The sequence below is a fragment of the Euwallacea similis genome, chromosome 21 (genome assembly GCF_039881205.1).
Source record: "Euwallacea similis isolate ESF13 chromosome 21, ESF131.1, whole genome shotgun sequence".
Classification (NCBI taxonomy): Eukaryota; Metazoa; Arthropoda; class Insecta; order Coleoptera; family Curculionidae; genus Euwallacea; species Euwallacea similis.
Window position 1 is genome coordinate 2,919,677 of NC_089629.1, and position 25,555 is coordinate 2,945,231.

The 25,555-nt window shown below is 37.5% G+C and overlaps 2 protein-coding genes across 3 annotated transcripts; both read right to left on the bottom strand.

Annotated features, from left to right (window-relative positions):
- Positions 1 to 92: 92 nt before the first annotated feature.
- cysu (Curly Su) lies at positions 93 to 12,330 on the bottom strand. Its single transcript, XM_066400574.1, has 14 exons — positions 12,097 to 12,330; positions 3,883 to 4,065; positions 3,744 to 3,820; positions 3,282 to 3,372; positions 3,036 to 3,227; positions 2,744 to 2,940; positions 2,441 to 2,693; positions 2,242 to 2,387; positions 1,946 to 2,187; positions 1,763 to 1,895; positions 1,278 to 1,608; positions 1,093 to 1,224; positions 895 to 1,041; positions 93 to 560 (listed from the first exon to the last, which is right to left on the bottom strand). Exons 1-14 carry the CDS (start codon positions 12,105 to 12,107, stop codon positions 455 to 457), a joined length of 2,241 nt encoding a protein of 746 aa, XP_066256671.1. The 5' UTR covers positions 12,108 to 12,330; the 3' UTR covers positions 93 to 454.
- Positions 12,331 to 15,547: 3,217 nt separating this feature from the next.
- LOC136415809 (probable peptidoglycan muropeptide transporter SLC46) lies at positions 15,548 to 25,222 on the bottom strand. 2 transcript variants are annotated; one of them, XM_066400634.1, is made up of 9 exons: positions 24,957 to 25,222; positions 21,283 to 21,556; positions 20,969 to 21,229; positions 20,490 to 20,912; positions 18,639 to 18,740; positions 17,857 to 17,994; positions 17,435 to 17,518; positions 17,079 to 17,235; positions 15,548 to 17,024 (listed from the first exon to the last, which is right to left on the bottom strand). In XM_066400634.1, the coding sequence occupies exons 1-9, from the start codon at positions 24,999 to 25,001 to the stop codon at positions 16,814 to 16,816; spliced, it is 1,695 nt and encodes a 564-aa protein (XP_066256731.1). In that variant the 5' UTR covers positions 25,002 to 25,222; the 3' UTR covers positions 15,548 to 16,813. The 2 variants fall into 2 exon arrangements, with proteins under 2 accessions (XP_066256731.1, XP_066256732.1); XM_066400635.1 differs by lacking the exon at positions 24,957 to 25,222 and adding an exon at positions 24,579 to 24,731.
- Between the last annotated feature and the right edge of the window lie 333 nt (positions 25,223 to 25,555).

Sequence of the window (25,555 nt, forward strand, 5' to 3'; positions counted from 1 at the left end):
AAGGTTTTCTACAAAAAGTCTTGCTACAAAAAATATCTAAATTATTGACCCATGTAAATAAAGTAAAGTGAGTAGCATTCAATTTATTTTGCCTGAGTTTTCCTTCCTTATGGTTTCGTTTGGTGTTATTTACGAATAGGTATTTTTTGTAGCATATATTTAAGCAGGTAAGCGTTGAATAAACGATAATAATACGAATGTTTAATTGAGTGTTTCAATTTAAGTCTTTCCCTAAGTTAATTGAATTTTATTGTTTACATAGGACCAGCATAAAAAGTTTTCCGAGAGTTGGAACCAACTGTGAACATTAGTTTGCTGTTAAAGTTAACAGTAAATGGAAAATTTAACCCTTAGTGGTAAGTACATATTATCACCCCCGCGCAATATTTCCTACCAGCCCACATCATTCTTTTATCTAATAATAAATAATATACTATGGCATCAGAGTAAAATATCATTTCTTTAATAATGGATCGAAAAATGAATGTTGTGGAAATTCGGCCCATTTCGAGAAATCCATGCTGGGTATGATTTGACTCTTGCAAGGCACACGTGGATTGCTGTAATAAATAAAATGTTATTCAAAGTTTTGATAAATCAGATAAAGAAAGTAACTGGTGTGATTAATGGCCAAATTATTGATGTGTTGTAAACTTTAAGAGAAGCACGTTTTTTAAATTATTTTCAAACTGGTGAAATCTACAACTGAAGATTTGCTTGATTTATGACCTAATGAGGAATACATGTATAAGTCGTGCAATACAAAAACCAATGTACATCGTAACGCTGAAATTCGACGATATTGGCGGTGGTGTGATTAATTCAGTAAATTCTTGAAAAGAATGCGGAAACCCCTTAATTTGTACAAAAACTGCTGTTTGCTTCATTACTTACATTTCGTGATCTGGTAAAACCATAGGAAAAAGCTGAATAGTGTCTATCAAATCTGTGTTATCGCAAATTACTCTGGCCATTCTCGCCTTCCGTATTTCTTCCAGTTGTTCAAGAGTAAAGGATGATGGTTGATTAGGTAGTTCATACCTTTAAAATCCAATCTTTTCTATCTATTCCTATAAAAATTGTATAACCCACCAAAATCTATCTCCCCGTTTTGAGTAGCTGAACTGTGTTGCTATGATGCATGCAAAAGTGGGTCCCAGCATACTGCCGGGCAAAGGACGTTCGCACACTCCGCCTGACCACAAATCGATGTCCAGAGGATGCCTAGAAGACACTTTATATGATACCGTACTCACAGTTGCAGAAAAATCACTTACTCGAAAATTGAAGCAAATTTCGTAACAGTTTCATTGGACATTGACCCAAACATATCATCAAATGTGTCACCAGCAGGCAAGCCGCAGAACTTTCTAAACTCCATATATCCAGGAATGCCAAATTCCCTGCCTCGCTGCATGTTGAAACTGACCAGGTCCATGCCAAATCGCGAGCCGACTTTCTTGAACAAATGGTTGGTCACTTCTTGGGTGATGGAATCGTCCATGGCTTGAGCTACTTGATTCATCAAACCCATTATGTATTCATCCAAAACACCTGCCCTGTAGAGATCGTAGGGTCGTCTAATTAGGTCGGAGAGTCGCTTGGAAGCTGGAAGTGGTTTGATTTATAGCAACTCGTAGATGAGTTATTTTTTGACATTTCTTTTGGTATCTTTTGGAATTGGTGGTAAACTGCAACTTACCTGAACTAATCTTCTCCCTTTAGAAATTTTTTCTCAATCTTTATTAGTGTTTTTACTTACCAATAAATTTGTGAGCTTTGCTCCATCGCTCTACAGCTGTAGGCAACAATGAGTGTCCAAACCTGTAGGCAGCAGCAGCAAAAGCATCAATGACGTTCGGGTTCACATTTGGATCATATCCGTCCCAATATCCCTGTAGCGAAATCACTCAATTATCATTGTTTCATAGCCGAAGAAACCTACCTCTTTCTGTAACAACAAGCCGAACTTTTCCATTACATCCTTCCCTAGCAAAATTGGCAAAAATTCGTTGTATGTAATGTGCTGGATAATGGCAATGTTAACTCTTCTTGCCTCTTGGTAGAGAGTTTCGTCATCCCAATGAGGATTAACAGCCGCCAACTCTCTAGCAATTCTATTATGCTCCCTTGCCATTAGAGTATGCATAACTGTCAAGACTAGTTGTTCGTTCACCCGAATTTCACCTAAAAAGCTTTGGAAGCTCCAAAACACGTAGCATTAAAAACTTCGGAAAATACCTCCTTCAAAGCAATACATAGTGGAATTAGGGCGAGTACATCCTTCATCAGGAATATCCAATTTCAAGGGCAATAGATCTTTTAGACCGTACTCTGCAAATGCCGGATTCATCCTCAAGAGGCCTGCATGTCCTTCTCGAAGTTTTCTGCAAGAAAATGTCGTTTTCTTTACACTTACTTTATATTATAATCTACATACCTAGCATGATGTTCGGTCACTCCATATACAGTATTCCCATCCAAAACTCCTGTAAGAGTGTTATATGGCACTTTAGAGCCGAGGCGGCATCCAGGTCTGACTGCCGGGAAAGATCTGATGAAGTTAATGCATTTCACATTGAATATGTTATAGAAATAGTCGTCTTCGGGGATTTCAATTTCATTGCAATAAGGGTGCTTCAAGTGCTGGGGTTTTCCGCAACATTCCTCGGGGTCATTCCGATTGAACGGATCTAAACCATAAGGTTTTTACCATCGTAATTTACAATTTTGTAAAATTTACCCAAAGGAGTAGCGGTAAGAGTGTAGTCATGATCCATGAACTGCCCCCACGAAATAATCATGACTGTCCCAGCGTGATCGTGGTATCCTTGGTCTGGATGCATTATACGGGACACCACTCTAGAGCCAGGTAAATTCCTTCCAGTAATGCTGATTCGTGGATCGGACATACCATCAGCGTATAATGGACCCATGAGCCTATAGGAAATTGACTGACGTGAAACACATTCCGATGCTATTTAGTTTGGCGAATACTGCATTTTTCTCACAACACTTTACATAACAGCACTTACCTTGTAAATGGGGTATTGGTAGCCCCCCAAGTAGGATGCTGTAAATTCGTGCACAATCCATCAAGCCTCCTGTACTTCCCTGCATGGCATTCCACATTGGAAAGGTAGGGAGGGCATACTTCCCTGATCAGAGTTTTGCTGGTGTCGATGAGAGGCAGCCCCTTTTCGATATCTTGGTAAGTTAAACCATAGCTAAAGGTAAAACCTTATTGCAGTTTTTGATTGTGGATTAGTGTGATTTTTTACGTTCTAGCCAGGTTGTTTGAAATATCTAAAAGGAGTTCGCCGACAGTGGCCACGTCTTCAGGCTTCCAGTCTCCATGAGGTTGCGCGATAGCTAGGGTAATGATTAGGATTGAAGACGTAAGTATAAAGAAATAAAGCCTTTGTGGCTTTGTTAATCTCATTGCAAGGTTTTAGATCTATTATAAGGTATATCGTTGTAATATCTCATCATCAATGCCGGAAAAATTGATTTTGAAAACCATCACTTCGTCATTGGTTTAAAAACTAACGATCCATATTGTCGGCCAGGTCACGGTTAGTTCAAATATTGCAACATTCCTTATTACAATATTTGACCCTACTTTGACTTTGACCAGACCATGACCTAACTTTGATCAGACCGCGATCTGATTTTGATCAAACCGTGACCTGACTGACTTGGCTGATAGTCCGAATTGTCCTTAAAAAGAACTAAAGACTTACGAATTCTTTTCCTGGCTTCTAAATAAGCTGCATTAATGGCATCGTAGGTTATACAGGTATGCGGCCCATTGTAATCTCTAAACACACATAATAGAATTATCGTCATTGGCAAATTTTCCGAGTCATTAGATCCACTTACAAGTTACTTCCCCTTAGCAAATTAAACTGGTAATCAAAGAGACTGCTTCTACCGGGTCCGTTTAACATTAGGGCACATTCTCCGTTTCCAGAAAACTCCAGCGGCTGGTACTGCACAATGCATGTCACCAGATGAACTTGCAAGAACCAACAGAATACTGCTAATGAATGGCGAGTATAGTCCCTGAAAGTTGTTTAAAAACTCGAAATTAAGGAAAAGTTTGTGAACGAAAATAGTTTGGTAGGGATCAAGAGAAACGACCGCGGGGTAAATTTGCTGAAATATGGTTCGAGTTAAATTAAAACTATAGCAATGGTACAGTCGGTGTATCGTGTGCGTTAAAAGGTACCTTCAGCAATTATGCAACATTTTTGTTTGAAATTTGGAGCAAAAATCGCATCAGCTCTGATTTAGTTAATGCCAGCTATAGGGAATCGAGTTCCGTTAAATCGTATTTTGGTGTTACGGGCATGGACGCAATTGTCGACCAGGGCAGAGGCACAAAGCGAGCCCAAAATCTGGGATCACCACACAGCCAAATCAAAAAACTGCTTTTTTTTTGTCAGAAAATCGGCTTTTCAGCTTTACCAGTTTTAATTATTTAGTGTCCTTGATACAGATTCAAGCAATCCGTTCACTTTTTATGAAGTTAAAAACCGTCTCAGTGTTCCAGTAGATCACTTTCACAAGGTCATCGTAACCGATATCGGTTTGACTACATTTGCTTGTATGGGAATACCGCAGAGATGAATAGCTAATAGTAATGACGACCGGTCATTAGATATTGCATAATATTTAAGTATTCCTGTTTTATCGGCAATTAAGTGGAACAGAAATCACGATAATAGAGTTTAAATCGATTACCCACGTGCCTGGTGCCATTATAGAGTGTTGCAATACAAACCGCTCGATTTGTGCAGGAATGGCATCATTTTCTCCATGATCCTCTCTTGCTGCTTCTCTTAATTGTGTTGCAACATTTCTTTTACCAAATTGTCCCTTAGTTCCTGACAGAGAGTCCGCTAATCCCAAATTTGTGAACTAATTGAATCACCAATTACTGCAACTTAATTAGGAGCATAATTTAATTATAACCGTTTTGCATGTTCAATTTTGAAACAGTCGGCTTCCACCTAATCTCAGTGCTTCGACGTTTTCAGAGTGTACATTGAATTAACTGAGAGTACTGACTTACTGAGAGTACTGATTTACTGAGAGTAACTAAATTAGCATGGAGCATGTCGTTGAATTATGGAATGAAATTTTAAGTTAATTACAAAATACAACTGCTCTTGCTTGTAACTTTTTTGATTGAATTGAAGAAATTGAATACCTCCGAAGGAGTCGAATTGCAATTTCTAATTACTTAAGCTAATTACTCGGTTATCGACAGATCAGGTTCTTGGGTGGCCGCTATAGCTACATATTTGACACAAGGTTGGGCAAATGTGGTTCTAATCTTAGCACGTCCATTATTGACATTACTTGGAGTATAAACGTATAGATTTTACGCAACTTTGATCTTTCACCGATAAAATAACTCCCGATTGTAAAACCGAATGTGCCACACACCTAACTAAATACCTCACACATTCTTTAACAATTGTTTCATTGGTAGAAACGAAGCCCTGACGAACAGGCTGCATGGCGGTTGCGGCGCTATCTCATCAAAAGAAGTTAAATGACCGATAAAGTCGGTCCATTTACAACTAATTAAGTTCTATTGTTATTATCATCAAGCCATTATTCTTCAAGCGGAATGGTAACGTTAGTTGAATGTGAGTTGATTCTTCTAAATTATCCCAATGCGGGTGTGTGTCAAGACCCAATCTCATTGAACTTTAAAAATGTTGCTTGACGGCCTACAAAATTACCGAAAAATTGACAAAACAAGGCATAAACTGCAGGCCGCCTGCTTGACCTAACCGGACCATGAGGCAATCTGGTAAAAACCAATAGCGAAACAATGACTGCCTGCACGGCGTGGTACAACAGTTATTATGCAGACAACATTCTTAATGGTGCGGTATGTTTTACTACATTATCCGTTATTTCACAACCATGGGAAGATAATAAACGTAACATGCCCGAGACTAAGGCACAGTGAGAAATAGCTCGTACTGCTATGAGGCAGGATTATGTATTTAGAATAACGCAAGTAAGGTATATGTCCCTGCCATGATCATGCTTTCGATCCGCCGAAATAACGTCAGGCTGCATGAAAGTTTTAAAGACCTAAATATGCGAATACGAGTATGACTGAATGTGAGCGAACGTGAGCAAATATGAGTGAGCTCACTGCTGTTCCAATTCTATGCTTGTGAAACTGCTTGAATCGTTGCCAAAAGAGGTAGATGCGGAAAGAATGAATTCCTCTTTTCAAAATAATGGGTAGCTTCGAAGGCTGTGAAGATCACTCTTCCAGTCCTGACAAGACGAACTAAAGATGCGGCCAATTCGCGCTGTACGGAAAACCCCTACTCTACCGTCATCATGGGCAACAAGGCAACCTGGAAAAGTCATCTCGGCAATAACACAACTTGGCAACTACGCAGGAAAAAAATGGAGTCTGCAACCCCCCTCTTTTTCATTGTGGTAAGCCCCCTGAGAGCCTTCTACGTGTCCATGCTTTGGTGGTCAGCGACGGATAAGAACTGCTACGTGCTGAAGTTGAGCGAGACTGCTGAGAACTGGCGGCCATGCATTCAGGGCAACAGCGAGAGCGCTGTACCACTTCGCAGGTGTGTGCACATTTTAGACACCAGGCACAGGGTTCTCAGGTCACGCTTCTCCTCCGGGAGGAGCTGGACTCTTGAAAATCCGGAAATTCGGCTCCTGAAATGACGGATGCCCCGTTTCTCGGGAAGGTTCGTCATTTATTGTAGGAGGTCGAAGTTTTGGGATTTATGAAAGAAAGTTTTAAAAAGTCCATTACCTAGTTTGGCCATATCTGACCCCAATGATGCTGTGTTTATTCACCAATGCCCTTTTTGGGAGCAAACTAATAACTAGAGTAATTAATAACCGGGCATCGACTTGACCCACAGACGACGTGAAACAATTTAGACCAGCACCAATTTTACTTTTAATTCTAGAACGAATTTTACTGCTTTTAATCACCGCTGATACGCCTTTAAGAATAGTTAACACGTTCACATAATTCAACAAGACCATTTTTCAACATCATTCAACACCGGTTAGCAGAGTGCGTACTGTCATGACATTAATAATCATCAATGTTGTGATAGAAATAAGAGTAGACAAGTGTTTTGTTTAATTTAATTTATATTGTGCAAGCTTCGAGCCTTCTCAAACTTGATTTGAAAAATCCCGATTAGGCTTAATTGGCCGCTACTGGGGGCATTAGAATCTGATAAAAGCGGTTTTAATTTAAGCGAGAGTAGAAGACAATAAGTAACTCTTTTCTTCTTAAGTACCTGTTGCTCGCGATTAAATCTTAAATTCGCGCTAAAGGTATTTGAATATAATAGAGTAATGATAGTGTGATTGGCAGGCACGAAGAGAAACTGTCTTAAACCATGGAAATCTTAAGGAATATTGTGCTCGCTATTGGGTTACCAAAGCTGGCATTTTAAATAGTAAATGCCACATTTTGACTGAAAGGCAAAATGATTTGATTTTGGCATGCTGCCTAACTTTGAGACATATTTTCCAAGGAGTTATGCGTCGGTTGGAACGTGCTTTGGAACCGCGCTCATGACACCGTGAGTCCTCTTATGTACCCTTTAGCCTATAAACTGGCTAAATACCAGCTTTCGATCTTCAACAAAAATTTCGCAACGAATGCTCGCTATTGATCCCGATTCAGCGACCCACTGCAGCTATTCTTATGCTGCTGGATAATGAAGTTCATAAATCAATTACTTGTATATGGCTTTTTTCATGAATAGCCATCGAAGTCTGTAATATCTTAAGCAAACTCAATAGCAATCTTTATAATCCTACGATTTCTGCATTTATTCTGTAATAAATTCGAATCCGGTGGCAGTGATATATTGGCGCCAGTAATTACATTTGGGCGCTTTCTTAGAATTTATTATAATTTATTAAGGATTTATTATGTCACACTGAACTCTTGTGCAACACGATTTTAATTTTTTTAATGAAATCATCTGGGAATGCACATGATAACAAGATGTCGCCTATAATGTGCGCCTTTGGCGAAAACGATCTTGATAAACTAAGAGCAGTAAACGTTGGGATTCGCCCATCAAGCCAAGGAGATCCTAGTGGAACTGATATTTCGAATCTGCCACTCCTTCCTTGCACACAATTTCTTTACACAATATGTTAAATATGAACCTGATAGTTTGCCTAGTTACATTTGCATGAAATTATGCACAAAGTTACATTGTTATTACGGCATGAATACGACTACCTCTATGAGCGATGCTATCGGCTGGATAAGATTATAGTGATATTTCGTAAGGTTGTATGATAGTTCAGTCGGATGCTAGGTTTAAGCATTATAGCAAGTGAAGTAAAGGATTCGCAGCTTGATCGGTTCCAATAGATAGGACAGAGACTAGGTAAGTTCAGGTTGAAGCTGCAACTGGAAGACCTCACCGAAATATGGTGGGCCAAGGGAAAATGCATGGAAGCAAAACAATCGTCACTTGAACAGTGACAAGTGCAGTGGGTCATTTTCGAGGGATGGACAAAAACTTTCATCAGAGACATTAGGGCGTGGACTTATAGAAAGTGGGGAGACAATGACTATTTTTCAACTCAGGCGATTACAAGACATGGGACACTTAGGAATTACTTGTGCTAAATTGGAAAAAACCGGAACTCAAAGTGCTGGTTTTGTGACGAAAATGATGGCACACCCAAGCACACAATTTTCCAATGTAAACAAGTTAGGCAGACCGAAGATAATTGCTGGTACTGCGGAGAAATCGGCATTTCAGAGGATTGCATATTCGAAGGCAACCAATTCCGGGATGAAAGACAAGAAGCGCACATCAAATGCGGATGAAATGTCGCATAAGGAAATATCAGAGCTTTACTAGCAAGTGAGGAGGAAAATTGAGAAGTAATCTCAAAAGCGGTTAAAGATATCGTGAAGGCAAAAGTCAAAACTGAAAAAGGTGGTAATTAAAGACCGAAATGGTATGCGTGAATGCCTTATTGCGGTATGGGCGAAGAGGGAAGGTGATCAGCTGGTTAGTTCAGGTTAGTTCATGTTTTTGGAAGGAAGCCAACCGGGCACTAGGTGAACAACCGGAATCGCCTTTGAGCCAATCCAAGAAGGTGTCTGTATTCTCTAATCCTTTAAAAAAAAAGGTTAGTTCAGGCTATATTATTGCATCGAAAAGAATCCACAGCTGGATCTTGGAGCCGGCAACTGCATCCCCTGCATCCCACATTGTTCTGGTTACTATTATTATTATTACATGGGAGTAAAGTAGATAATTTACAGCTTGATGTTCTCGCCGGTAACTTTCCTCCAATTACGATTATTATATCATTATTATTATTATTTTATTATTATTAAATCGTAGCCTTGTCAGTGTGAGCAAACCCGAGTAAAAGTCGCCCGTCGTATTGTTTATCTTACATAATTAGAGCTTCAGAAGTGACGTAAAAGCGGTTGTACTGATTTATAATGTTAAGGCCAGCTAAGGCGGATTTTTTGTTTCCTGTGTTTTTTTTTAGGTGACTAACCCCATTAATTTAACGGTTTAAATTTGGGATGAAATTATTACTGAAATTTCAAGCTTGGAACGTGGCTTCAAACGTGGAGCTTTGACTAAAACCTCGAGATAAAAAAAACTCATTTAGAAATTTTTAATCTAAAATCTTTTATTCGTGAGCAATTGGTGTAGCACCGTAGTTTAAATTAATTACCCTGCAGTGCATCCATATACGCGCGCAAATGAACGCAGGCAACAAAACAAAAAGTTGGGTCCAATTCTCGTTTCATGTAACATACTTACATGAATCTGAAGAATTTGTTACAAGGTCACTAAAATTCGAGCGCAAAGTGGCATACAACTACTGAATCAATTAGGCAATTTCACGAGGCAATCCCCCATAACATCTTCTACGAGTGCTTAATTATGAAATTGTCCCAGGTGGGGCACCTACGATTTTCTGCTTTAATTCACTTTATACGATTTACATAATGATTTGTAAACACTGGCATTCGAATCTGGTTCAGATAAAGGATCATTATCATTTTATTTTATTAATTGAATAACTGTTGTTTTTCTCGTTATCTGCCTGTCTGGTATAAACTGGCAAACAAATCAATTTAACAGCTCAACTTGTCATTTAATACACAGGGAGCGACATATCATAATGGGGATATTTCAGGGAGCGATAATACTCTGGAAAATAATAAAAAAATGCTAGCACACCCATGGTCAACAACGCACCATTTTGGATATACAGGGGGGCAAAGTTTCACTTTTTTTTTCATACTTTGCTGTTTCTTCACGTGTTAATTTTTTTTAGTTTCATACACCTATTCTCTTTAAGACCCTCTACAACAAAATGTCAAAATCGTGGATAGCCGTATACAAGGTGTTCTATTTCTTTGAGTCTTGCACTATTTTATGCCTTGGATCTTTTTTGGAACACCCTGTATCAGCTTTGATGCCAAATTTAAATTCCTTCTTCAATTTTCTAGCTTTTTAGTCTCTTGCAGTATTCTCGCGTCTTTCACCGTTTTCGTAGAATTTCCAAAAATGTCTATCGATGCAAATTAAGAATGTAAGGGAAGTAGAGGAAAAAAATCATTCGGGTCAGTTTTCAACTATCTGAAGAATTTGTAACCTTTAATCAAATTTCTTAAAATAAAAATACGTCCAAACGAAAACAAAATTTGAAAAACTGTTGAAATTGTCCTCTCAAAATGTGAAATTTTGCCACCCTGCATATCGAAAACGGTTCGTTTTTGACCATAGGCCTATTAACATTTTTTTGATTATTTCGCAGAGTACTGTCACTCCCTGAAACATTTCCATGATGACATTTTACACCCTGTACCTCATCTAGACGTCTTCAGAAATACTTAATTGTTTCCAACTAAACGCGATTCAGTTTTATTTGTAGCACTTTAGCAACTGACCATGATATAAGTGTGCTTATTCCCATGTGGTGAGAACAAAACTCCCTAAGCTGCTAATTAGAATTCATTCATTTCAGCGAGCAGATTTTTATGCAACAAACGTAATCTGAAGAGGGCATACGTCCGTCCATTTTCCTTTCACATTTTAATAAACTGGTACTTTCTCAGACAGTATTCGTTTTGCAATCGCGCCTTCTTCAAAAAACCACAACACAAATTTCACATTATGCGAATAATCACTATGCTCTTATGTAAGGCCCGGTGTTATCTTCTATATAATCTGCCTCCCATTCTACTCTGGTCATGATGCTGATGGGTTCCATTTTTGTAACGTTACTACCATTTATTACATGGTGAAGGTAGAAGTGTCACAAATTGATGCCTTTTAAGATGGAGTTAATTAATTTTAATTTTTTTCCCACAAGTAACTTATACAGGGTGTATTATAATGACTTGTGAATATTTCTGACGGTGGTATCTCGAATAGACTTCCCATTTCATGCTGAAACTCTTGGCGCACAAAGGTTTATTATTAACAATTATAATAGTATTTCTTTATTTTTTTACTATTATTTTTTTATTATGTGGTAAATAGTTTTACTGCAGCGAATCAAAGTTGCATGTGTCAGAACTTTTTATAGGTCTTTAAGATTGACATGCGTGTGGTGAGATTCCTCCACATGTGTGGGCGTTAAGATTTTTACTCCACGTCAATATTTATTTGTACTTACAGATCCCACTTAAGAAGAAACTTTATTGTTATCAGATGAGAGAAGTTACATACACAATCGCTTAGAGAGAAGATTACATTCTTCATGGGAGAGGGCCAATTAAGACGATTTCTCCCAATCGGTCATCGGTTTCATCTTTCCGGCAGGTAACAAATTGTTAGCTACTGAATGTTTGCATGCATATTTACCTTTCTTTTATCAAGAGTGATAGACAGGAATTACCGTCGCCAAATAAGGCAAAATGTTATAAAAGAACCTCGAATAAGCAAAGGTGCACAATCAAAAAACAATGCAATCAAATGTCTTCTTTTAAATTTGGTTATTTACTAAGGTGCATATTTGGATTAGTAGCCTCATTACAAGCAGCTGAAAGAGCACAATTCCTACCTGGAACTCATTTTCTATCCCTTGGCACCAACTACCGGAACTCAAAATACTACTTAAGCCACTTCACCTCGTTTTACCAATCAATACGTGCGCGAAATCTAATCGACCATACTTAAAAAAAATCAAAGCTTAAAGTGCGTCAGTCGTTCATCGACTGGCACCTACCACCCGCCGAAGAACTCGAGGAGAGACAAATCCCCCTAAACTGACGAGGGCGCCCTACTAACATGTCAGCCAAGTTCGGTACCATATTCCAATATATCGTACCAAATCACCTTCGACGGGTTGCGAAAAACATTTTAATGGCATCCTCTCATGCAGGCCAAAAAGTAAGAGTTAAGAAAGCCGCCATGTATTCTTTGGCTGGTGATTAATTGTTTTAGAACATAGCGCGATAACATCATATACCGACGATTTATGTGGACCTTGCTTTTGAAATGGACCGATTATGTAATGATATTAAATGAATTGCCTTTGAACGTGTAATTATCAGTGGGTCGACATGGTAAAATGATGTTGCTCTCTCATAGTCATGTGGAATAAGCGCATATGGCTTAAACAGAGCCACTTTTAGTGCTTTCGGCGCCGATCTAGTTTTTGCTTGGGGTTGGAATTTGTCTGGGTTGCCAAGGTTATGTTTGGCGGTTCGATTATTGAGAAAATGTTATTTAGTAGATAGAGTTTGGTTCCAAATCTGAATTGGATTTTTATCTCCACTCCAATTGGAACCTCCACTCGATGGAATAAAGAACCGCACGGTAGTACCTAAGCAATATTTTTGACCCGCTTTCTTAAGATAGCCAATCAAATTCATATTCGGATATTTTCATAATTGATTCGAAAGCAATATCTGTCTTTAAGCATCTTCTCTTTGTTTTCCTGTGAAAATCTAATGCCTTTTTTAACGTTTTTCCCGAAAGTCATCTCCAGAGCTCTTCAATTGCACTCAAATTTTGAGCTCCCTCCCCCCGAGGACATCGGTTTTTCATTTCATTCAAATTTTGAGAATCTTACTTATTAACTATTCGTAGAAAATAGGAGGAAAGACAGGTATTCGCTTCAGTGCTTCAAGGAAAATTGTCTCAATTAATACAAAATCAAAAATAAGGTTTCTGTTATTAGGGGCTCTCTGACTCCCTCCACAATGCATCATTTGCAATCATATTTCTAGCATGCAGTCTTTCGGTTATTTAAACTGCGGAAAAACATAATTCCACGGCACATTCTTGACACGATAGATCAAATTAAAAAAATAACAATTTTGCCTGTCAACTGAAAATTAGGCCTTAAGCACTGTAGCAACATGATATACGACTGCGATTACTCATGTTCACTTCAATAGTATTAACACTGACACTGCTGAGTAAATATAAAATTTTTTGAGTGATGATTTATAACTCACGATCAATTTTTGATTCATTATTAATCAATAAATTTCTACCAAATTCAAAGTAAAAATTGACCACGCCTCACCACCGATATTCGACATGTGGAGTCGTTATTTTAATCGCGTGTGGTCACTTTTTACATTGTATTAATTGCGTTTAAAAGCTTAAATTGAGATTAAATGAATAATTGTTGAAAATTACATGAACACTTATACGCGCACTTTGAAATTAATTGGAGCAACGAGCAAAGCCTCTCGTAAAAGGTGTCGTCATGTTCTTTTAACCTGGAGGATTTTTAAAAAAGATATTTTAATTGAAATATCATTATTAAGTGAAGCCACTCATAGAGCTTTAAGTGACCATGAAGTGCTCGCAAAAGTAAGTTGAAATGGACAGTAATATCTGCTAGAGAGTGGTTAATTCCTAGAAATCCCCAGCCAACCTCCACCTCATAGGTCTTTTTGGGGCCATGTTCTGCGGTCTTCCAAATAAGAACTCGCTTTGTTCCCTCAAGATCCAGTAGAGACATTTTTGCATCATTTCAAGACATGATTGCAATAGACAAAATTTCTTGAAGGGGAATTCAAGACTGTTTCCTAACAAAAACTGCTAATGAAACGTGATCTTACGAGAAATTCAGTACCAATAAATATTTCCTTGTATTTACATCATGTGTAAGATAATTAGAACATGTAAAGTGCCTTATTTGCTCCCAATTACTTCAACATTATCGTATTACACCGCATTACGAGCAAATGTGGACGGATAATGCATAGCTACTACTTATATGTGGAACACCAGCTTAAACTGGATATTTTTGTAACCGTGTTTAACAAATATTGAAATTTTAACCAAGATCTAGGTGGTTTTGAAAACGTGTAATTAAAAAATCAGGAATTACGATGTTGCTAAGCAAAGGCGTGGTTGGATACACGAAAAATTGACTTAATATGGCAGATTCCAGTTTTTTACACCGGTTTTAAGGCCGCCTATTTCGAAATTATTTTAATACCAATTAACTTAATTGCTCATAAATTTACATTTGCATAGCTCACTCCCTAATTACGTATTAGATACCACCCAATATTGCATCACCTAATACAGGGTTGGTAGATGGGTTGGGCATCCTTGGCATTGTCTTAATGGCACGGTCGACGTGGCATCGAATCCTTAAACTTGAATTTATAATGTTGTTGTTTCCTTAAAGAGTGAAAATCTTTGTGTACTTGAAACTCAGTGTATATGATTTGAAGCATTTCAAAGTGATTTTATTCGCTGGAAATTTGATGAGCTGCTTGATGATGCTCTTTGATAATATGAGTCAGGAACACTTTTAGAACTTTCATTGAGCTTGTTTGTTGCACGCTACTGACCGTCTGTTTTTTTCAAATTCCTACCCCCGAAAAGCACCACCTTACAAATCTTGAGAAAAAATTGTGAAGCGTAGTGATTTAGAGTCTTAAGAGTAAACTATTATACATTATGCTTTACTTTCAAATTCAAAACTAAGACTAAGTAAGGTTTTACCCGCTTTTTCTTATAAAACATGTACCATATAATATTTTCTGAGCTTTTATTCTCGATTAATCACCGAAGTACTGTGAGAACGAGTGAGAATATTCTATAAAATTTTAACAAATCATAGAAAATAGCCTTCACCATTTTGTCCACAAACTAAGCACTGTTAGGTAGGATTTACGTTTTTTTTTGTGAATTTATGAATTTTGGCCCGACTCCTCCAAAAATTCGGCAGCGATTTTCTCAATTTTTGAGGAAAACACTAGTTAAGCAAACTTTCCCATGATACAACTATTCTCCAGGAAGACCACTGGTGCAAGATTTAAATAGGCAAATTTTAGTATTAAATTGTTGAAAAAGATGGGTATTTTTTTATAGAATGTATGATAGACGCTTTAAGTTTGTTAATGCAAATTGAGTTTTGACAACCCTAAGGTAGGGGAATTATCCTCCCTTGGAGGGAAATACGGCCCATTTAAGTTGGATTTGAAAAACAGACATTGTCAGGACAGAAATCGTCATACATATCATTTATATTACTTCAGTTCACAACAAGTTAAATAATAATTCTTACTCTAACAATACGTCTATTATCACATATAGGGATTTGAACACCAAGGGTGTCAAGTAATCTATTAAATACCTAAAAGATCTCACGAATTTGTCGTTTGTTGAGCACTACATAACGGGTTTGAACATGAGAATATAAAAAATAAGATATAAGAAAAATGTTTCTATTTTATTACAGTTTTAGAGAAAAATTGAAAAAGCGAAACTTAAAAGACTCTCTTTAGAAGAGATCTTTTTGGATAAAAGATTCTTGCTGTAATATTTTCCAATATTTCTTGGAATAAATTTCAAAATACTATGTGTAAGCAATCAATATTGTATTATACTCCTTATTAACTAAGTAAATATTAATTGTATTTATCTTGTTATATCGCGTTTTTGTCTAGTAATCGTTTTACTTCAATATCAAAAGTAAACTTTTTTCAATATGTTTAAGTGTGTTTGACCATAACGGTTTTTTAATCAATTTACGCTGTAATAATTGATACTAATGTTTTGAATATAGACAAAAAGGCACATGTCGCTTCAGCCCTGATTTTTGTCAACAGTAACAAGTTCAGTTATTAAATTGGTCTATGTTAACGATCTTTTGGTTAGACGTAGTAACATTTAACATGGGAACTGAATCAACACAATGGTAAAACCAACTTTTCAAACGCTTCGGAATTTATTTCTGTATCCTCAGGACCACAAAAACGCAAGAAAATTACCAATTATGATTTTCTATAATAGAACAGTTTGTATAACTTCTATTTCAGAGCATTTACAGTTTTGTTATGTCTTCCGTGTTTTAGAATAGTACCACCACTTCCTAACAGTTATGGAAAATTTCCTGTTATCAGTGATCTGTAATTGTTAATTTTCTTTCGTTTCTGTGTTGTCCTGAGGACACAAAAATGGATTTTAAAAACGTTGAAAAGTTAGTTTCTCCGCTATTTTGACTCAGTTCCCAGTCTAAGCCTCTTTACGTCTAAATTATTAAGTTTGGAGAATTAATAAAATATGAAAAAATTCGGCCAATTTGCTCCTTTTAGTTAAATCGTCATAATATTTTGGATAAAAAAATGATGGCAAAAAAAATTATTAGGCGACATAAATATTGCCACAAGATATCCACAGGACACACAATGAATAAATAAGTAATGGTAACTAATCATATCATTAAAAAGGGAACATGTAAGTCGACAAAATTACCGAAAACGGCTTTGACAAAATCATTAAAGCAATACTTTCGTTGCCACTTATTCGTTCACAAAGGCCTTATTCACAATTCCATTCTCAGAAATCGTTCTAAAGCCGTTTAAAACCGGAGATCCTATTTGCACCTCTTTAGGAGAAATACTGAATACTGCCACATCTGGAATGGTGTGGTCTTCAGCGTTAACATTGCCCTTTTCGTTCCCTTGGTTATTTTCCAATTTGGCATCCTTCCTGTGTTGAATGTAGAACCACCTTTAAGCGAAAGTTGTTAATGAAAAATTTTACAGTGAGAAGGGAGTTTGTTACCCAAATATGACTACCGCTGGTACCGTAAGAATACCTCCGAGAATGAAGAAAGCGCCTGGCATGCTGTTAATGGTATGAGCGTAGGTGGCAGAGTACATAGGGCCGTAGAGAAGGGGCATTAGGGCTTCGCATGCCCCAAAAAGAGAATTAAGTTTCCCTAAAAGCAGTAAAGAGTATACGCAAACATTTCTCTATTTTTGAACTCGTTGATTCTAACATGTTCGCACAGGTCGTCCCCTAAGGGATTGCGCTCTTCGTGAAGGTATTGAGTCAAGTAAAAGAGAACATTTGAAAGGGACAAAGGTCTCAATATGCTGCTGGAACCGTCGTGTATTTGGTGCAAGTGCTATATTTACCTAATTCATCTGAGGGTACCAGTTTGGATGCGATGGACCTCATAGCAATAAAAGACGTTCCATTAAGGATTTCGACAATTGCTCCTGAAATATTAAAACTGACATAAAAATACCACGTGGAAAAATAAAATACTAGCGAGCACAATAACATTAAATTATCGGAGGTTTTTCCAAGTAAAAACAAACCTATTTAGTTGTTAAGAAAATAAGGAAGGCAAATGCAACATTTGCACAATTCTCGTGGCACCTCCTATTATCTACTAATCCTTAAATTAATGCTTCCTCAAAAGTCAAGGATGCGCTTTGCAGCAAATTGCGGATTTTATCTAATAATATGCCTATTCATCGCAAAAAAAATCATAAATATGACCTTGGACAAAATAAGAGTTAATGCAACTGATGTTTTTGGAATCTGGTCTCACCTAAGTAGAAAACTAAGGAAGTCCTTGCAAATCCGTAAACGAAGCTGGAGAGAATCTTACTCATCGATGAGTAAATTCCAATAATCGCATCGTCGATTTTCAGAAGGTGGCTAAAGACTCCCACTGACACTGATGTACCTAAAAGTAATAATTTTTTTAAATACTCAAGAACCTTCTAATTTAAATAATATCATTCTTCAATCACGGTAAGTGCCCGCTGCTTTCACGTTTCAATTCAATCGTTAAAAAACAAATTAAATAATGTCTCGGATTGTAAGTTTTGAATGGCATGCTAATCAGATATTGTAATTAATTACTGAAGAAAAAATGATCATTGTTTTATAATTTAATTGGGAAGTAGTGTAGAAAAAATAGGTGTTTATGTGTTTTTATGTCTATTTTTTTATATTTTATATTTCTGCATTTAATATTTTATATTTTTACATTATTGTACTTTATTTTTATTTATTTTAAGCGACTCTCCGAGTTGAGCGAAACGTCCCAACGGCAAAAACTGGACGTCCAGAGCAAAAAGAATGGCAAAAATTAATTTTGTTATTACATAAGTTGTGACAATGTTAATTAACAAAATTAATTGCGAGAGCTTGCAATCATAAAACAGTACTTCGAACGGCATTAGATCAATTAAGCATGGCCTGTACCAAACTGTAGTTTGTTCGGCTGATTTATTTAACTGTTCTCAGAAACTAATCCACATATTACAAACAATGTTGAAAATAATCAGATTAATAAGGTTCGATGGTTTTGGGAAATCCCCTTACCTATTAAATTGGTGATCATGCTGTAGGTCGAGAAGATGCTAAAGTCCACCTCATCCCAATTAAATCGATATCGGGTGAATAGGTAGGCCACATTCATTTCACCTGAATGAGGAAAAATAAACGTTTTACTATTTGATTCGTTTCAGTTAGACTGAAAGTCGCGTGAGCACAATCAAGGGGCGCAATTCATATTTTGAGTATTTGAACTTTGCATGGTATAAAACGCAAGGTAAACCATCGAGTGGCATTGCTACAAAGCAATTTTATTTACATATTGTTGCAGTCAAATCTGGTTATGTACCTTGAATCTAAAATATTTCAACCAAAACATTCGGTTAAAAATATTTTTATAGAATTCCTCCAATTTGACCTCCGATTCGCTAACACCTTGAATACATCAACTGTTCTCCTTTTAGTGAATTGGACTTCCGTTTGTCCAAGACTATTTTGGTCACCCATTAAGTGAGGAACACCTTGCTGATGACCATTGATGAGGTGATTTGGGTCGTTTACCCTTCGACACTTTCATTCGACGACAATATTTTACCTATTAACCTTTTGGTTAATCCGCTGTTTTATTGCTGTCGCTCTTGTTGAGAACAACAATCATAACGCTTGATAAAATATGAAATTCACTCTGGTGTACTCGTAAAAGTCTTCAATTATTTAACTATACTGCCAATTACATTGTCATTACATAACGATCATTGCCAACTGAGGACACCATCTCCCAAGCAATTACCAATGCGTTTTTAGTCCAAGCAATCACTGCAGAATAGTAATTTAAATTGATTCTCAGCAAATCATCAATTCCCTGCAATACTGCAAGGCGATATTATTAAGCTTGGCTCAAGATGACCAATGAAACTGCAAGTCCAGGTCGTTCATCGTTTATTTCGTCCCTGAAGATTGCTGGAGATGACTGGCTAGTGCAACCTTTCTCTATTACATGATGGACTATTTGACCTGAATATACCTATAAAATCATTCAAGGTTTTTAGGCGATTGTTAGATTATTGATTTTTACGGCAATCAATGCCATTTTGAGGGGTTGTTATGTTTTGACCTTTCACATGCAGCTGATTTTTCCACACTCACTGTTTACACACAGCTCCAAATGGGTTACTTGCAAAAAGCTTATGCTAATTACTTTTAATTTTTGAAATGTGATTATGCCGTGACTCGCAAAGCTGCAGACAGGAAAATGCCACACTAATGGCCAATAAGCCAATTCCTGCTTTTAAAATGCAAAAAAAAAATGTTTTGATACATTCAGGTTATTTAATCTATAGACCTTGCCCGAGTAATCGGGTTATACATCAATATTGTCCATTTATATCGTTATTTAAGTTTTGTCGCGTAGAGCGAGGAAGAAAACATGTTTTCAGTATTTTAAATTATGAAAGATCAAAACTTGAATGTTGAGTTCGTCTAATGGGGAAAAGCGACAAACGAGGGACATTCAGACGAATAGGACAGTCGAGTGAAGGAGTCTTAGCGTCACTTAAGAGGGACTAGACTGGACCCCTTTGGCCAGAGGGGAAATGATCTGGTAGAACGAAATGCTCAATCTGGTAGTTGAAGAATTAAAATTTTTAAATTAACACCATCTAAAGATGCCAAATGTTTGTATAACGAGCAAAAAAGGGCGATGTTGATAACAGCACTGGGAATGCTGGGGGCAAGAAGAAGTGTTAGTATCTACTATTCTATTCAGTGTCTTGAGAAACATTCCTCAACGTAACAAGGCATAATAGCATAAAAACGGGTTCTGAAGAATAAAAGCAATACTCTAGAAGAACTTCGATTAACGCACGACAAGGTTATAAATTGCTGCGTGTCGAGACTTACCATGCATAGGCCCAATGACCACCATAACCACCAGCATCAACAGCATCACCTTCATCTTCCTATTGTTGGGACCAGACTTAAAGGCCACCTTAAACGTGTCCACTAAGTGCCGAACATCAAAAAAATCCCTCACAAAGGCACAGGGCACTTCCTTCAATACTGGAATGTCCACCTTCTTCGGTTCCTTCACTTTGGTGTAGCCGTAGTACAGAGCCATCACGTACATGCACGAGGAAATCGAAAACACACCGTAGAAGCCGATTTTCTTATAAAGAACACCACTTAGAGCTAACCCGACTGGAATTCCTAGGGAACAGAACACGTTCACTATTCCGATTCTTAAAGTTCTGGTGTCCAGGGTGGTGACGTCTGCGACATAGCTGAAGACTCCCATGAACATTGTGAACCAACCACCGGTCATGGCTGCAAGTTTTTTTGTGCTCATTATGTTTGATCATGTGAATAAAAAAAAAAGTCACCTGGGAATAATCCCTCAACAAACCCGGCGACTTCCATGGGAAGTTCGTAGTAAAAGTAAGTGCACACTATTAAGCCTATGGAGGTTAGGAGTTCTCCTACAATGGGGAGAAGCATGCAAGGCTTGCGTTTGCCCCAACGGTCACTCCAAGAGCCCACGAACATGATTAGGAACGCTGGAAGAGCGCTTTGGAGGATGGTTTTCCACACCCCCATAGAAGCGACCAACTGCTGCACTTCCTGTTCTTCTCGGGTATAATTTTCTGAAACGCAATTTGGAGTCTAAATCGGATTTTATAGCATAAAACCTTCTTACCAGTATTTCTAGCACTTAGCGCATCACAGACTTCAGTAGAATACCCCAAATTGACCCGGCAAGCCTTTTCGAGGTTCAGGTTTTGGGTGGCCAAGCTGGCGAAGACGCTTGGTATAATGTAGCAAGCAAGCATCGGCTCTACCGTAATATTATTCTTCAGAAAATTGTATTTTTCCCTCCATGTCATCGACTTTGCCTCATCTTTGTCTACCACCTGTTTTTTCTCCATGGTCGACTTATCAGCTGTTTTTGCCATTTTCTTCTTTTTGAGCACCTGCAAAGTGAAAAGTTGTCGTGTCGTCTGGTTTTCGTAGTTAGATTCAAATTTTACATGAAATTAGTACGGAGGTGTGAAACATCGGATTTTCTATGTACACTGTAACTGTATTGGTTTTTCTGCATTGTCTAACTAAATGTTTATTTTGATTGTGTGAAGAGAGTATTTTCAATAAATTATGTGACGTTTTTATGCTCTGAGATTGTTGCCTCATTTGCCTTTCTTCTTGTTTATCATTATTGCGGTTTTTATTATTGTTTTGTCACATCCTCGTTCCTTCAATTTATCCGGTCACTATTTGGTTTCTGCATTATTTATAGCAACTTCATTGTTTTTTTTGTTTATCGAGAGCTTGTAGATGCGCTCTAAACAGGATAAAAAAGGTAAAAATGTTAATGAAAAAACATTTTTCTTCTAAACTTCTTCACACAGTAAATCTTCCTATTTTTTTGGCATCGGTCTTTTTAATCCCCGAGAATAATTTGAGTAATTTCAAGTTTTTCTCCAGGGATTTGTTTATCATTTTCTCTGCTCGCATCACCCGTGGGAAATAAACTCATTTCCCATAGCGTCGAACCGGTATCCATAGCAACGAGGCAAAACAATCAGACGTCAAAAGTCCGACGGCTATTTTGGTGGCAGCCGAACCGAATGAGTTTTAGAAAGTTGTTGCAGCTTGAGAAGCTTGAAAAAGGCCCTAAACCTTGGACTGCCTTAAAGAGAATCGCGAGACCTTTCAATAGAGGTGCCACCGGACCTGCTTGTTTGTTTTAAGTGGAAGTGAAGGGCCCTTGGCCAAGGATCTGCAAATACCATAACCACGAGTTTCGCTCCTTTTGGTTCTGATTCGTTAATGTACGTTTTTGTTAATGCAAAGGTATTAAAGATGAGAAATTGTCAGTGAGTCATTCTGTATGTGTTCCTGTTTTTCTTTTTTTTTTCTCTTCTCTTATTTATTATTTTTAGCTTCTTGTCCATGAGCAGTTTTCTTTCCCAACGAGTGTTCGAAGAATTGCATTTTCCCATACCTCTTTCCCACTGTAAATGCCTGTTTGTGGGACAACTTAACGTAAAATTGAGTCCTTTGAGAACCTCCTCAGGTTAATTGAATGATGAAAGTCATACATTTCCGCCCTACTTGATACAAATTCTCGATATTAGAGTTTGCAATTTTTCCGTCTCACGACAATGATAATTAGGATCCTCTATTCAACATCACTAATACAGACTATCATTCCCACTTCTGAAAAACCTGATCCTGCATATTAATATAACAATAGCGATTGTCAAGCTCGTTCTCACATACGAGCTATTTCTTCCTATACCGTCATGCTCCCTCTGTGTGATTTTAAAAATAAAATGTCATTTATTTTTGTATGACTCTTTAGCATTCGATATTTCGTCACATTTCCAACGTTTCTTATATTTGTAGACCCTTTTCAGCTTCAGGTGTGAGGTCTTAATTAGTGAGGCATTGTATTGGAAACAATGGTCTTCAATGTCGACAGAACATACACACAATTACGTTGAAAAAGCTTTTACCAGATGGTCACAAATTGAAGTTTAAAAAAATGCGATTTCCACATTAAACGACCTATTGTCTAATTTATGATAAGGACATGAAAATCGATTGTTAATTTTGCACGTTCTGGTACTAATTGTGAAAGAAGAATGTCTGGAATGTCTGCGATTCGTGAACTAATAGAACCTCCCCAGAGAGGCCGCAAAAAACTGTTATTATTAAACGAATTAACTTAAGAAAAAACTGTTTTATAACCCTGGGAAGCAAATTGTTATTTGAGTCAAGGCAAGATGGTTTCTGATATAAAATTAAACCTCAGCTATTTTTTAATTTCTATGTTTGTAATGACTTCCTCAATTTTCCCTTCTATGACTGATATCCGCATCTTAATAATATGTAATAGTATCTAAATGTTATTAACGACGATGCTTCATACTTATGGTATTTGCACCAAAGCACTCATTGAGGGAGGTCAGTGATATAATCCCGTTGCTATTAGCTCTGTGATGGGATACAGTGCGTTTCTTCTTAAGGCGCAATATAGGGTTTAACGTGTTAATTTTTTAGTCTTCTTGCACGACACCACAAAACATATTTAATCAAATTTGCATTTATTTAACATTTCCGTACGAAGTCGGAACTTTCTAAAATTTAAAACATTATTTTATTCAGAACTGAAACGGACCCCAATTTCACTCTCTCGAATCTCTTACGGTTTACGCGATCCCGATGAAGAGAAGCCAATCTGACAATTCGTGGTATGTTTTTTAATTGATATCAGGGCATATCTCTCGGCAATTTTTGGACGTGTGCAGGACGAGCTGCAAAGAAAGCCATCTTCACCATGCCCGGGCACAATTAGGTGCTGCATGTTTTTTTAGGTAAAATGATGAAGTTGTAAGATTAATTACCTGTTGCTCAAGTGGAATGTCTACGATAATTAGGAAGGCAGAGAAAAATGTTGCAGTTAACAAAAATCGCTTTGTCTCTTAACAAGGCACCCCTTTTTGCTTAACGCGAAGTACCTCAGTTGGAGAGAAGATTAAATAAATCTGACGCACATTTTATAATGAAGTTAGTACGAACTAGTTACGATCTAAAAAACCTCCGGAACCCTGCTTGCATTTAATCGTAGGAAGGTTGCAAAATAATTCGAAATGCAAGAAGTGTCCACTATTTTTCATTGACCTCATGCTTAAAAGCTCTTTAGATGAAAAAAATTCAACCCCAATTTTTTTAAGTCTTACGACATTATTCTTTTACGACTCCTTCAGTTCTCTAAGCTGTGAATTGAAAGAAGCATGCTGAAAATCGCAGAAACTAGTTGGCACGATAAATGATCTTATTGGTACCTTATTTATTCAAATTTTGGTCTTCTCAAAACGAAATTTTTCACTGATAATCATTCCGTAAAGCTTGAATGAAAACTCCGATCGCATCAAAAATGAATTAATGAAAGTGCATTGGGCCCGGCATGGGCACCGAAAGAGAACTTACCTTAAGTGGAACGCTCGCACATATCTCGGTGCACGGCACTTTCGTTTAAGTGGTACCTCTACGCAAAATTACAATTACTTAATTCGTGCCAAGTCAAAATAACCGTCGAAGCTCGACTAGATCGTCCGAACCTCACTTGATTTTTGCATATTGCCGAGGTATTTGCAGATTTACCTCGAACCCCACCATGGTACCATCAAACCGTGAAATTGTTAGATAATTTCGGATTTTTTGTAACGACGGTATTGTTGTGGAGGCATCCAATAATAACGGATTTTATATGCACTTAATCGATGGTGGTATTATTCGCGAGAAAAACTTAGATTGAAAAGGGAATAGAGCTTGATTAGGGGTTCCTAGAACTCACTTTCTACTCACCACACTGGTAACTCCAGCTACAGCTTTAGCCTGCGTCTGCCTCATTTTGCCCTCAAAATTTAATTCAAATTCACTGTCAACACACAATCATCCTTGAACTTGCATCTTAAAACAACTCTACTCTCCTGCACCCAAAACATGAAGAACTTCGACGTAGAGAGCATTAGATCAACAGCTTCTAGTGTGCGTCAGTCTTGACCGCTTATCTGCCCGAATCTAAACTACTAAACTGATGATAACGCATGTCGTCTTTAAGAATGGGCAGTGATAAGGCATAATGTACTAAGTAATATGGTTATCGTGAAGATTAACCAATTGTTAACATACCCATTACTGAGCGCTGTATAAATAGTATAAGGTCAAAATTATTTGTGTCACAGGGAACTTTATTATTATTTCGTTTCAATTTAGACTTCATTACTTCAAAGGGGAGTTATTACCAGTCCACCACAACTCTCACTCTTCTTGCTTCCTCCCTCGGGAGAAAACCGAGCATTCAGGCCCTACTTGGTATATTTCCTCAGCTCTAGAGTGCTTTAATGCACGGGCTTTTAAAGGGCTCTAATCACAGCATTTAAAGCATTGGCAATAGCGGTGAA

What these genes read in the sequence shown, in the direction of transcription:
- LOC136415809 (XM_066400634.1), bottom strand. Translation starts at nt 25,001, where the DNA reads ATGAGGCAGACGCAGGCTAAAGCTGTAGCTGGAGTTACCAGTGTG. An exon ending in TAGCTGGAGTTACCAGTGTG is followed by an intron (nt 21,557 to 24,956) that starts GTGAGTAGAAAG and finishes TTCACTTTGCAG; the next exon opens with GTGCTCAAAAAGAAGAAAAT. An exon ending in GGTACCCTCAGATGAATTAG is followed by an intron (nt 17,236 to 17,434) that starts GTAAATATAGCA and finishes TACTGCTTTTAG; the next exon opens with GGAAACTTAATTCTCTTTTT.
- cysu (XM_066400574.1), bottom strand. An exon ending in AGAAGCCAGGAAAAGAATTC is followed by an intron (nt 3,373 to 3,743) that starts GTAAGTCTTTAG and finishes TCATTACCCTAG; the next exon opens with CTATCGCGCAACCTCATGGA. An exon ending in TCTTACCGCTACTCCTTTGG is followed by an intron (nt 2,694 to 2,743) that starts GTAAATTTTACA and finishes CTTATGGTTTAG; the next exon opens with ATCCGTTCAATCGGAATGAC.